The 13,532-nt window shown below is 36.2% G+C and overlaps 1 protein-coding gene and 1 long non-coding RNA gene across 19 annotated transcripts; one reads left to right on the top strand and one right to left on the bottom strand.

Annotated features, from left to right (window-relative positions):
• The first annotated feature begins 3,394 nt into the window (after window positions 1-3,394).
• Window positions 3,395-11,472, top strand: LOC147523450 (uncharacterized). 18 transcript variants are annotated; one of them, XM_086598626.1, is made up of 8 exons: window positions 3,399-4,050; window positions 4,136-4,239; window positions 4,353-4,439; window positions 4,527-5,001; window positions 5,874-5,929; window positions 6,367-6,552; window positions 8,576-8,779; window positions 8,883-9,736. In XM_086598626.1, exons 6-8 carry the CDS (start codon window positions 6,505-6,507, stop codon window positions 9,177-9,179), a joined length of 549 nt encoding a protein of 182 aa, XP_086454752.1. In that variant the 5' UTR covers window positions 3,399-4,050; window positions 4,136-4,239; window positions 4,353-4,439; window positions 4,527-5,001; window positions 5,874-5,929; window positions 6,367-6,504; the 3' UTR covers window positions 9,180-9,736. The 18 variants fall into 18 exon arrangements, 11 of the variants coding, with proteins under 11 accessions (XP_086454762.1, XP_086454759.1, XP_086454756.1 ...); XR_015216065.1 differs by adding exons at window positions 7,506-7,844; window positions 7,973-8,103 and having other exon boundaries at window positions 3,403-4,439; window positions 4,527-4,636; window positions 4,707-5,001; window positions 8,455-8,950; XM_086598633.1 differs by having other exon boundaries at window positions 3,398-4,439; window positions 4,527-4,636; window positions 4,772-5,001.
• On the bottom strand, window positions 6,578-7,613 carry LOC147523451 (uncharacterized). Its single transcript, XR_015216071.1, has 2 exons — window positions 7,475-7,613; window positions 6,578-7,344 (listed from the first exon to the last, which is right to left on the bottom strand). It is a non-coding gene; the product is annotated as an uncharacterized LOC147523451 (long non-coding RNA).
• Window positions 11,473-13,532: the final 2,060 nt, after the last annotated feature.

Genomic DNA, 13,532 nt, shown 5'->3' with positions numbered 1-13,532 from the left:
ACTAATCTGAAACTAGCTATTCTTCTTGGATTTGAATAAATGGGTAGCTGAGATTCTTCTAAGATTCCTCCAAGATTACTCACCAAAAGGAGCAAAACCCAAATTAAGTCTAGCAGCTATGCACGCAATTCTTATTTTGCAACAACACTTCTCGGTGATAAACTCCCGGTTTTCATCAATGTTTCTTGAAAATTCCCAATCAATTTTTTGCAAAAGATAGGCCAAGTGAGATCAAACTCTCATAATTCACAAGCTATTGTACTATTACAAGCATTATCACATAAGAACACTTTTCTTGCAATGCTAAAGTCATAGCAAGTATAGAACGAGGAAAGGGCTTATCCACAATATGGTGCTATCCACAACAGGAAAGGGCACGTCCCTAATTGTGTATAAAACTACCCAACTATTAGCCACATTTGGGATGTGCTCAACAGAAAGAGTGCGCTATCCATAATATGGCGCAAAATGGTGTAGCAAATACAATAGAGTGATATAACATGTAGCTAATTGTGTATAATACTATAGATACCTTTCATTTCTTTCTTTGCTCCTCTTGCCTCTCGCCTCTCCTCCTTTATATCAGCATGTACAAGAAGAATTTCAATAGAAAACACATACTCTTTGCAAAATATTATACTTCAAAGGTGCAAGCAAACTAATGTTCTGATCATAATCGTTCAGAAGTCAAATAGCCATTTGTTAAAAATCAAACTTCGAAAGTAAGCATATATAAGAACAACGAAAATAATCGGCTTAATATTCACTAGATGTTTACCTTCCGTTGTTTCTTTTCCTCTTTTGATTCCACACCCTGTTGTTTAATTGGTTTCCTTTCTTCAGCTTATCAAATCTTGACCCCCGAGCTTCTTCGAATCAAGAGAATATAATGATTTGAAAATCAAAATTTGTTAATTTGGAGCAAAGAAACAAATTGACTTTTGATGATAGGATTATTTTGGGGTGGAAATTTTGGGTTTGATTTTATCGGGGAAATGAGGAGAGAGAAACGAGAAGTGAAGAATTTGTTTATTTTCTTGCGATTTCTAGGTGTTATTTCATTTTTTTTATTATCTGCCACGTCATTCCAATCTAGCCAATAAGAGATGACTTCGCAAATTTTTTTTGTGCTGGGCCATGTGGTGTAGTCGCGCCCATGTTTTAAATGGTTTCTCATCCTTTAGTAACAATGTTTGGTGGTATTCTCAATTGTGCACCATGTTATTCTTATCAGGTTGGATCAAGGGTTCTTGTAAGAAGGCAAGTGAGCTAAGAGGATTATTATTTATATTTTTTTTAAAAGTTGGTGATGAAGTTTTGTTTGCTGTTTAGTTATGGGCGTCCGGAATTTACTTTGAGTCGAAATTTGAAACATAAGTTGTTTTCGGCTTTCAAAATTTGGAATATATTATGAACTTAGTTGATCACAGGATCACAATTGTTTGCCAATACACAATGACGTCCTCTATCAAATTACTTAAAATTTTTGCGATGAAATGTGACAATTTTGATGAAGTCTAGAAAGTATTTTAAACATAGAAATTATATGTTATAAATATTATTTTGTTTTATAGTAATTTTCTTCACCTCTTTCATATGTGAAAAGGTTTCTCCATCGTTGAGATTCTGGTTTTGAAATGTTTAGAGGAGGGCCAGCCATGAGTTTCATGAGTCCAATGCAAACTCTCCAAAATTGGACCTGTTTTTGTTTCTATTTCTATTTTATGAGTTGGGCTTTTGTACTGGAGCAGTTTTTTTGTTAGTTTTTGTACACTATATTAGGCTTTTTAAAGCTAAATGGGCCCTTTAGATTTTGGTTTTTCTTTGGGGGCGCCTATGCAAGTGCTTAGACTACATGGGCCAGGACCGAGTTTAAATTTCTTAAGAAATAAGTGATTTAGATAATTTTTTAAAATTTATCTAGTCATTCATCCATCTTTCTTATTTATTTAATAGGGTATGCCTATGCCCGTACTACCACAGACCTCGACATTACCAAGCGACATTACCCCCGACAACTCATCATGGCCTTCGCCGCAAGCGTCATTAGATCTTCTTAAATAAGTAAAATATTCGCAGAAAAAGACCAAATAAACAACTCAATTTTAAATAAATATTTACGCCATCCCATACCCATTATCTATAAGCCCAAATCAATCGGAGCGCTTAATTTCTCAATGTGGGTTTTAAGAACAAATTCATCCATTCCATTTGGCCGCAATCCAAGAATGGAAACAATTTATAAAAGGTGCAATTGTTGACTTTTGGATAGATCCCATAAGATTGATTACACTTAACAAAATTACACAAACTCTCCAAACACTTGATTAACATAATCACAACTTAGAAAAAAAATGATAAACCATCGGATAGGTATAAGTCATGTCTGGCTCCACACCATTGCTTTTTATTAGATAGATATTCAAGATCATCTAAAAAAAAGTCCATGGTGCACAAATTTGCTCAATTTGCATGTTGTCCATCTTGAGACCGCATTACCTTTGTAAACTTAATTAAGACTAAATATACACACCATTTATAAGAATGATATGATTAACGCACAACATTAATATGTCTTTAGGAAAGTTATATTAAGATGTTATTGTATTTTTTATTTTTTTTGAACATATCAAAATACCCAATTTTACATGATCGATCACATAAACTTATAAAACACAAAATTTGGGATGGCTAACATAAAATGGTATAAAATTCCACCACAAAACGAATATAATTCAAATTCTATCATGCAAATATCCATCTCCACCAAATATGTAATTTTAACAAAACTAAAAAAAGGTTAACTTTTCCGCAAATCGAGCAAAAGTCATAAAACCTTCTCAAATTCTACAAAACAACCCAAGCACACTCAAGAACCATATTTCTTATTTCAAAGTTGTTTGGAAATCAAAATTCTCAGAGCACATGGAACCTAACATATGAAACACACACCATTGAAGGCCACAAGCTTTATAGTAAGCCTGAAACTCAGATTATTCAGTAAATTGCTCATTGCATAGGTTGCACTTATAGGCAACTCTTTTGTGGGGAGCCTTCAAAGTGGGCCTCAACCACATTTTCAACTGGAACATATTTGTGACACAATGGGCAGTAAGGCCGTCCACCAGCCTTTGCCAATATCCACCTAGGTCTTTAATATTTAGGCAACATTTATCACATAGAAATATTTGATGTTTATTTTTTAATGTATTTTCATTTCACACACCATTAATACAAGATCACTTGAAAAAACATTTAAATTTGTCAATATTAGTATAAAAAACCATTAATACTGAGTAGTTGAGAATGCTCCCAGTGACCCACGTCAGGCTCCTTTTTTTTTTCTCTCAGACACATCAGATTTTACATAAAAAAGAAATTCTTCGCCATTTTGTTGATTTCAATTGTTCATAGCCTAAAATAGTTAAAAACCTATCTCTATACTCTTTTTTCAATTATACAAAACACTCCCAACTCCAAAAAAAAATTCATCTCTTCAAACCCTCTCTCTTATTCTTCTTCCAAAATTAAACTAAGAAATTGTTCAAGATGACGAAGTTAAGTCTATGGACGAGGTCAAAAAGAGGGGGTTCTTATTTGATTCATAATTTATGTTTCTCAATTGAAATCTTACTTTTTCGAATATCCATTCCCTGTTTTTCTGCATTTGATTTCTTTAACCTTTGATATTCTGTACGTGTCTTCTCATTGATTCCCCCTAAAATCATATGAATTTTTTGGATTTTTCCAGATGAATCCTGATCTGTATCTACAGGAAGAGTCTACACTGCTAAAGATAGATATCCGTTGTCGTGTTCAAGGGGATGTGATTCTCGAATGCATCCACTTAGATGAAGATCTCATACGTGAGGAAATGATGTTCAGATGCCTTTCACCTCCTGAGCAACGCGAAGCCGAAGCTGCTTCTTTTTCCTCCATCCGTTTAGGTCAAACACAATGACCGAAGCCAATCGCCTAGAGACCCTTTTGGATGTGGTCGCTAAGCTAACGCTAGCCGGGCAATTGAATTCCCCCCACTTCTTTGGCGCGGTAGGAGCTTTCTTTGCTGTCTTTTTGCTATTGTGCAGTCTTCCTTCATGCCTCATTTCGGCATAGCTTTCCACAAACTGAACAGGAGATGACGCGGTTGAGTGTTCATTCGATCCACCACCCGAGGACAGGCTGATCAAACCTTTCCATCAGATGGATTCCTGTTACATATGTGAAGCAACAGCAGCTGTGAGGGTTATATGGCTATCTTGAAGTTCATCACAATAATTAATAAACTTCTAGAGTTCAAGTTGTTTAGGGAGATACTATTTGCTAGAACTGCTCCATGTTACATTACGCAGATGGCAGAACAACAATGAAAGGTCATATGATTTGGTATTAAAAGCTTTGAGGTTAAGGCTATATCAGAGAAGCGGGAACCGCTCATAGTAAGTGAACCTATTATTTTAGCATATATATTTCAAATTAGCCAAGTGCTTGGTCTTTATAGCAAATGCCTTTACTCAAAATTGTAGGTAGTCATCCGATAGGCCAAGTTCTTCAAGCCGGCGTTGTGTATATTTGTGAGGAGATTGATGCACTGTGGGATGCTAAGGACCAGTTACCAAAGGACTTCAAAGCAGAGGTACGTGACAATCATTTAATGGGAGTATCTATTGTTGAAATTGGGAATTGGGTGTTTATCTCTTAATCAGGTACTATACTATTTTCGAACTTCGATTCTATTGCGTCAACACTGAAGTGGTAAGTGAAAGTGAAGATGAAACAGAAGGTGCAACAAAGGAGTTCTTTGAGGCGGAGGAGATCTTTAGCAATGTAGATGGGCAAGACGGAAAGGGAGATTCTGATTTTTATATAGTTGAATTCAATACACTAGATAATGGGAATCAGATAGAAGATATAAAAGGGGATTCTGAACTTCACGCTGCTCGAGAAAGAAAACCAGATGGGAAGGGGGATTCTGTTCCTCGTGAAGTGCAAGTAAGCAAAGTGAGTATTTCTAATGATTTAAATCGGAATGTGGATTTGGAGGCTCCTAGAGACAAGGAAGCATTTTTGATAACTAGTTTGATAATGTAGAAAAAAAGACAGCAACTTCTGATGTCCTCTGCAAATTGGAAGATATTACAGCGACCAATGATCAAACAGAAAAAGAATCAAAGTAACTTGAAACATGACAACACTAAGACGAAGAAAAACTTAGAACCTAAGGTTCCAGAGCAGAAGTTGGAAAATCATGTTAGTATACAGAAAGTTGGCAGTTTGCTCCCTTCCACAATAAAGATACAAGAAGCAGCCACTTTTAAACCAACCTCAGATCCAGTAGTGGCAAAGGAAAGAGTTAAACAGAATGAATCCCAGGGCTCTCCTGTGAAATCAACAATACCAAAAACCATATCACGTTGGATCCCTCCAGGAAAACACACATTCTAAATCCATAATTGCGTCATCTCACTAACTGTCAAGATACAACAGTGCACCGACTGCTTTAGTCATTACTTCATTTATAAAAGGTTGCAATGAGGAGGATGGGGAAATGTCAGATGCTCTTCCTCCACCACCGACCCCAGAGATAACATCGCTTCCGTGGTCTAACGCAATTGTCAAGCAAAATGTATATTAAAATTGAATAAATTGAAAGTTTACTCCACTTTACATGGATTTGCACACACTGTTCGTCATCACCAACCTCAATATCACGAATTACATGATCAGATCACCATTACATAATTTTAATTATAACTCCATACCTTATCCCAAACCTAAATCATTAATTTTCAATTTCCTTGAATCAATTTCAGTTGTATCATTTAATCCATGTATTGGGGATTTAATTTTAACATTTTAAAATGATCTTTTAGGGTATATTACGATTATGTTCCGAGTGATTTCACGAAGGAAGTTGCTGGATCTTTTGGTGAGATTTTGATTTTTGTTGTTGTTATTATTATTATTATTTTGTTTTATTTTTTATAATGAGAATGTTAGTATTTGTATTGGTAGGATTGTCTATAATTGTCCACCAGTGAGGAGTTTAGATCTGGGGAGAATGGTTGCGTGTTTCTTGAGTAGTTTTAATATTGTGGTTATGTTTGGAAATGAGATTAGTAACATGTCACGGTCTTCGAGTAATTCGGCATTGAGATGACACTATAAGTCAGTAAGTGAACCTATTATTTCAGCATGTTTATGCTGTTTCAAACCAATATCTTGAGCTAACAAGTTGTGACTATTAGTTTATTACAACTACAAATGAATATAACCAAATTCATGTATTATTATTAGTTTATATACTTACTATTTTAGCTAATGTATGAAAGTGTTCTGAGAAGTGAAGTTATTTGGGTTTTGAAGGAATAACTAAAATAGAATGATCTGGAGAAGTCATATGGAAGCACGAGCTTAAAAGCAATTAGAAGGATCTGAGGCATAGTGCACGTGCAACAATGATCTTAAGGACCTAGGGAACTTAATGTTTGTACACAAGACTTGATGAGGACTGGGCAAAAGATCAAATCACGAGGACCAAACCGTAGCCAGGTACATTTCCTTTTATTCCCATTCAATTCATATATTCATATGATGTGGTATTTGCTTAGGCTACTTCGTTCTATGCAGTCAAAATAGAGTAGATTAAGTTTTTAAGTTAAGCATATCATTGATTACTATATCTTTACCTATTCTTCCCAACTAATATAATAAGAGACAGCCAAAGGAGTTGAACCAACAAAAAAATAGAAATCCAATACACCCCCAATAATCTTATAAGTCAGTGAATTTCCTCTATAGACAACATCCATTCCATTTCTATTAAGTAACAGAACTGCATGTGCAGAACCTTCTCCACCCACATTTCTAAGGTCCATGCAAACAGGATGCGAACCATATAAATTAGTGTTAATATTAATGGCAGAAACATCAGCTGTATACAAAGTATATGGATCATTTGGTTGTATCTTAATCCCACTAGGTTGTGAGTTTTCCCCAAGACCATAAAGTGAAGCATCTTTAGGCAATTTAGTGGATATTTCAAGATATTGATCTTTAAATACCAAACTACTAAATGGGTCTGATTCATCTGAGCTTGAATTGAAAAGTGTTTGCCCATTTGATTTTCTTTTCACTGCAAAGCTAAATGGATCTGAAATGTAACTAAAAATCAGTTCATCATTCCCTGAAATTTTTGATTCACCATAAACAACTGTTGTTGATTTCCCTATAGCTTTTTTCAATGCTGGGGGTTGTTCTCTTGGCAATAAGTTGTATGGCACTTCCCATCCTTGTTTCTTTGCATCAGTAATGTGGACCCTCAATCTATCTTCAGTTTCATGCCTACAAAAGAAAATCCCAAGATGAAATTGTTGTTAATGAAAGCTATGAAAAGCCCATGTTTGGATAAATAAACATTGTAGTGACTACATTAAAATGCACAAAGAACTAAAAAAATGGGGCATTGACATACTTGACAAAGAGCTGCAAATGTGGGATATCAGGACCATAAGTGTTGGTTTTCTACTTCACTTGCAAGAGGGCAATGAGACCACCATTGGGTGATTCTTCAATGGAAACCAACTTATGGCCTTGACCAATCTTAGTTGGAGAAGATGAAACTACATGAAGACATAGCACAAAAACATAGAAAAACAGTCCAAGTAGAGAACAGAGTGAAGGGACCAGCTGTCAAGATACAACAGTGCACCAGCTACTTAGTCATTACTTCATTTATAAAAGGTTGCAATGAGGAGGATGGGGAAATGTCAGACGCTCTTCCTCCACCACCGACCCCAGAGATAACATCGCTTTCGTGGTCTGACACAATTGTCAAGCAAAAGGTATATTAAAATTGAATAAATTGAAAGTTTACTCCACTTTACATTGGACAACACTCTATGTGTAGGTTTCCAAGGATTAATTCAACTTTGAATTTTCTGTAAACATGGAAATTTATAACTTTCTTAAGAGTTATATTGGATTGGTTCTATTTGATCAACCCAAACGGGATGAAGTGCGGATGAGACAATTGCTTTTGGACTTGGCTTCCACAAATGAAGATGTTAAGTGCTTCGTGGAAAATAGTGGTATATCTTATATGTACGTAGTGATTCCTTCCCATTTTATATGAATTTTTTATGCCATTCAAAATATTGCTTATGCTTCAAATTTGGGTAAAGAAACCTAAATGTTTACTTGGTCATAATTGTGCAGCATGGTCTTTGTCGAACCATAAGGTTACAAGTTAAATCCCAGACAAACTTTAGATTTTATAACAAGAACAAAAAGGAAAATAAATGGCCCATAAATAAAAGTAATTTATAGTAGTTGTATGATCATCTGTTGATCTTATTTTGAAAGCCTTTTTCTTGATGTTAAAGTTTTGCATTTTCTGAAGATTCAAATGAAAGAGTTGTTTGGATGCTTATGCTTATCTGTTTGCTGGACCAGTTTTTAATGATGTGAGCTCGGCAAGGTAGACATAACTTCTCAAGAAGTTGTGCAACAACATAGTGTGATTACTGCACATGGCCCTGCATTTGGCTGCCTTTTGATAACTGACTTTCTGCAGGCTCTTGCAAAGAGGCTCAAAGGAAATGAAACAAGTTATGATCGAAAATCACTGTTGGATTTATATACAAAAGGGACCCCTTCCTCAATGTCAACCTGTCGAGGTAGGCCCTTGCGACGTAGTGTCTTATTCAAGCACATAGAGGTGACAATTTTAGGTGATACTGTCGACTGGCGTTATACTGAAGTTGCCAAAAGGGTGTGGGTATGAAAACAAAATTTAAACTTTGTGTATTTTTTTTTCTACCATACGTGCATTTGTTTTTACCAACTCTTATATGTTATCACTTGAGTTAATATCTTGGCAGGAGTCCGACAAAAATGATGTAAAATTTGTTCAAGAGATGAGTCTCAAATGCAACATAATTGCTTTGTATCCTGAAGTTTCTATTGATACCAATTGCATACACAATCAACCACACTTATTTTGTGAGCGTAGCATCAGAATCCAATCCCTTGATCCTCAGAATATGGTTCCGGATGCTCTGTTAAGGCCAGAAGGCATTACCACCAGGCTTTTTCACAAGGATCTGATTGTATTCTGGCCTAGATGTCTGCAACAAGTTACGTATGGTATAAGTGCCTCAAAATTCAAAGCAACATGATTTAGTACATGAAGTGTGAAAAAAGATTGAATAAAGAGACAAAGGTGTCATGTTGGCTGCTCAAAACCCAAGCCAAAAAAATCGGAATCTGCATTTAATTATATTCATGGGAATTAAGCTAGACTCTCAAGTCTCAACCAATATCACATAACTATTACATTAATGGGCATATGCCACAAGCCATCGCCCAGTCTGTGTTACCATTTTTTTCGTTAACTCAACAAATTATATTCTTCTTAAGAATATTAAGGAACACAAACAAACTTTCGTTAAAACAGGTTTAGGGTCACTCAATTTAGTTAATGAATGATATGCCTTTTTGTTTATCGGAGATTCCATTTGTGCATCTGAATATATTTCTTTGGTGATTCAACACGATAATAAATCATAGGAATTAATTAGTCTAAAAAAATTAAAACCAATTGTAAAAGTAAGACTACTTTCAAAAGGTAGCAAGAATGAGTTCCTTCTTGCATTGTATTAGAATTTGAAAGTTCATGTCCATCTACAACTATTAATATCTTGGCGTATGAACTCTCATTATTTAATGATCTCATTGTGATTCGATGCAATTAATGAATTCGCTAGATAATAGAGGTTGTGTGTTATGCAGATGGAGAGACCATTGTGCTCAATGAATATAATTCGGTTATCGCTTAAACATATGGTATGTTTTGAGTACGTGTTATATTCTTTGATTGTTGCGTTATATTTTGATATAGTGTATATAGGTAAGTGATAAGAATTGTTATTTAAGACAATAATAACCCAAAAATATAAATAAAACCCTTCGTCAAAACACTTAAAAAATTTAGAAAAACATAAATGCAATATGAATCATTAGCTATCAATACACATATATTATTTATTCAAGTAGATTTTATGCTTATGAGTCATTAGCTATCTATGTAGCAAGTCCGGCCATAGGCTGGGCCAAATGGCTAGTTTTATTATAATACTTGGGTTTGCCCGTCCATTATCCATAAACTCAATAATATAAATTGGGCCAGTCCAATAATTAAGCCAGCCACCCTATATTTCACTGTTCTAAAAATCGGTCTAGGCGGCCGCCTAGGCAATCTCTAGGCGCTAGGTGGTGCCCAACCATCTCGCCTAGGCCCTAGTCGTTTAAAAAATTGGTGGACCGACTAGGCGGTCTAGGCAGTCCAGTCAAGTTTTTTTTTTTTTTGAATGATTAAATGTTGAAAAATAAAAGCCTGTGTAGGCTTAAGATTTGAATGAGTTTAAAAGACATAAGTCTAATGTAAAGTATATGCAGCTATAAACAAAGAGTATGTTTTTATATGAAGTCAATATTCCTCAACTATTACGCATTTTTGTAATTAGTATCTTTATTTGTGTTTATTTTTTGAGTTATGGTAAATGATTTTCTTCATTTCTTCATTTCTTGTAGTATATGTGTGTATTACTAGATATATTGGGAAAAAAAAACGCCTAGCGCCTAGCCCGTCTAGGCACTGCCTAGAAGGCCTAGGTGCTAGGCCACCGCCCGACGACCGCTTAACGTTTTTTAGAACACTACCTATATGCAAAAAGAACAGTACCAGGGCAAATTTGGAGGCCCAACAATGTTTATAAGCCCAATAGTTTGTGGGCTAGTGATCAACTCCCAAATGTGTGTTTTATTACCCGTATATTATTGCATTACAACCTTTCTTACGCTTAACAAAAAGACAACTCATAACTTTTATTGCCTTTTTCAGGTTATGGAGTATTTCATGCCACTTATCATAAAAGTTGCGTCTTAACACCAAAAGGAGCTTTAATCACACTTATTATGAAGACCAGAAGTTATTGTGGAAAAGTGCTGAAAAAATAAAAGTCAACGGTCAAAATCAAAGGTCAAGGTTAAAGGTCAAAGCCCTCAACTTAGAAGACCAGAGATGGAGGCCCTTATCTTAAAATATGACATTCTCCCAAAACCTACCTTGGTTAAGAAGAAATAAAAAAGCAAAAGCAAAAGCAAAAGCAAAAGTGAAATGTGAGGTGTCTCATTTGTAATGGAGAAGGGCAAATATGTAAAAGGCAAAAGTAGGGGTATATAATCCAAAAGTTAGGGAGAGAGAAAGCATCCATTGTTTTAGGGTCCAAACCATTTTGGTTTGTTTAATTTCTTGTCTAGTTTTTCAATTCAAGTCATTTACCTTATTGTTCTTCATTTCCTTTTAATTAAAACTTGTTATTTTCCTTTGTTCTTATGTCAATCTTCAATCTTATCTTGTTGTTCTTATTTCAATCTTCAATAAATCTTTCTTTCAATGTTTCCAAGTCATTTCAATACCAACAACTAAAGCTTTCATGTTTTCATTAGCTTAAAACCAATCTAATATATACCAAGAGTTTACCTTTCTTCTTCACAACTCCCACATTCAAACTCTAAACAATTTATGATGAATCTCACTTCTTACAAAACTCTTTGAAGTTACACACTACTAATTTAAAACTTCAAATGGTGTCGCCGTCATGGATTGAAGGAGCAAGAGTACTTGGTTGAGAATCTAAGAAGGAAGCATCATTCTCATCTTTCCATCCCATTTCTATTTTTTTTTTTCAATTTTTCAATTTTCCGTCTTTTTATTTTGTTGTTTTTCAATACTGATCTATGATAAACACCCAGCAGCTTTAATGCTAACTTCTTGGTTCTAATCCCAAAAGAAAAGGGAGCAAAACAGCTGGATAGGTATATACCAATATGTCTGGCAAACTTCGGCTTCAAAGTCATTACAAAAATCTTGGCTTCACGTACGGCTAAATATCCTTGCTCAGAGGATTGTCACAAAAGAGCAATATGGGTTTATTGCCAACCGAAACTCCGTTCAAGCAGTGGGGTTGGCCTCTGAGCTTATTAATGAGCTGAAAGTTAAGAGAAGAGGAGGTAATATAGGCATCAAGATGGATATATCACAGGCATTTGATACCCTAGATTGGAACTTTCTCTAGGCAGTTATGCATAGAATGGGCTTTGATGGGAAACTAATAGGATGGATACAGGGAGAAATTGCAAATAATTCAATCTCCATCCTCTTAAATGGTGGCCCTATTGGATGCTTCACAGCAGAGAGGGGACTCAGGCAAGGGGACCCTCTCTCTCCGATACTATTTGCCTTTGCAGAGGACTGTCTAAGAAAAGGATTGGAATGGCTCTATGTGAACAAGAGAATACAAAGAATGGTGATCCAGAGCACCTACTCCAGTCCTACATACCTTATGTTTGCAGATGATATCTTCATATTCTGTAACGCAAGCAGGCGACATCTCATTAACCTCATGGAACTTCTAGACTCCTACCAGTTGGCCTCGGGTCAGCTCATAAGCAAAGATAAATGTAAGATTTTCTTGAGTCCAACCCACAGAAGGAAGCATGACATTGAGGAAATCATGGGCATCAAAGGGGGCTTTTTCCCGGAAAACTATTTGGGTGTTCCCTTAACTGTGGGGAGGGTTACAAAAGCATCTCTTGCTCCTCTGGTTGACAAGGTTAGGAAAAGGGCAGCTAGTTGGGTTGGAAAGATGCTATCCTTCAAGGGTCGAGTGGTTCTGGCCAAGCATGTTTTAAACAGTATACCTGTGCATAATATGGCAATTTAGAAATGGCCAGCGTCGGTGATCAAAGAATGTGAGGGCATAATCAGGAACTTCATTTGGAGTGGTAGCCCAGCGGAGAGGAAATTCATCATAGTGAAATGGCTAAAGGTATGTCTTCCAGTAGAGGAGGGAGGTTTCAGACTATGGAAGCTCAGAGACATAAACCTATTTATACTCATGAAACTAGCTTGGAATTTACTGAATGGAAATTCGGATTGGTCAGAGTTTATGAACGGAAAATATAGAAACAAAGCGGTGGGTTGGTCTAGCCATAAGAGTTCCACAGTGTGGACTGGGTTACAATGGGCTCTCAGAGAGATGGATACTCGTCAAGGGTGGATCATTGGCAAAGGAGAGAATATTAGTTTATGGAGGGACAACTGGATAGGTGATGTGATTATTGGAAATTTTATCCAGGATAAGAGGCTCCTGCAGAAACTCAAAGCCCCCCCTCAGCGCTTGCATCCAGGGGAACCAGTGGAATTTTTCTGAAACTATGAAACAGATTTTGCGTAATCTAGGGGTGGAAATCAGCCAGTTGGAGCTTCCTGACCAGTAGAGAGAGGATAATAGAGTTTGGCGTCAATCCACTGATGGCTTGTTCACTGCGGGGTCGGCATATGAAGCTATTAGAGAGAGGGCGAATGCGCTGCCGTGGAAAAAGTTTCTCTGGTCAACAAAGGTGCTGCCAATGACTCTTGGGACAGGATGGAAAATTCTCCATGGTGCCATGCACACAGACGAGAA

Source organism: Coptis chinensis, chromosome 1 (assembly GCF_015680905.1).
Source record: "Coptis chinensis isolate HL-2020 chromosome 1, ASM1568090v1, whole genome shotgun sequence".
NCBI lineage: Eukaryota > Viridiplantae > Streptophyta > Magnoliopsida > Ranunculales > Ranunculaceae > Coptis > Coptis chinensis.
The sequence above is the reverse complement of the archived record's forward strand: the minus strand, read 5'-3'. Positions and strand labels throughout refer to the sequence as shown.

What these genes read in the sequence shown, in the direction of transcription:
- LOC147523450 (XM_086598636.1), top strand. Translation starts at nt 6,505, where the DNA reads ATGAGGACTGGGCAAAAGATCAAATCACGAGGACCAAACCGTAGCCAG. An exon ending in GAGGACCAAACCGTAGCCAG is followed by an intron (nt 6,553 to 8,575) that starts GTACATTTCCTT and finishes GACTTTCTGCAG; the next exon opens with GCTCTTGCAAAGAGGCTCAA. An exon ending in AAGTTGCCAAAAGGGTGTGG is followed by an intron (nt 8,780 to 8,882) that starts GTATGAAAACAA and finishes ATATCTTGGCAG; the next exon opens with GAGTCCGACAAAAATGATGT.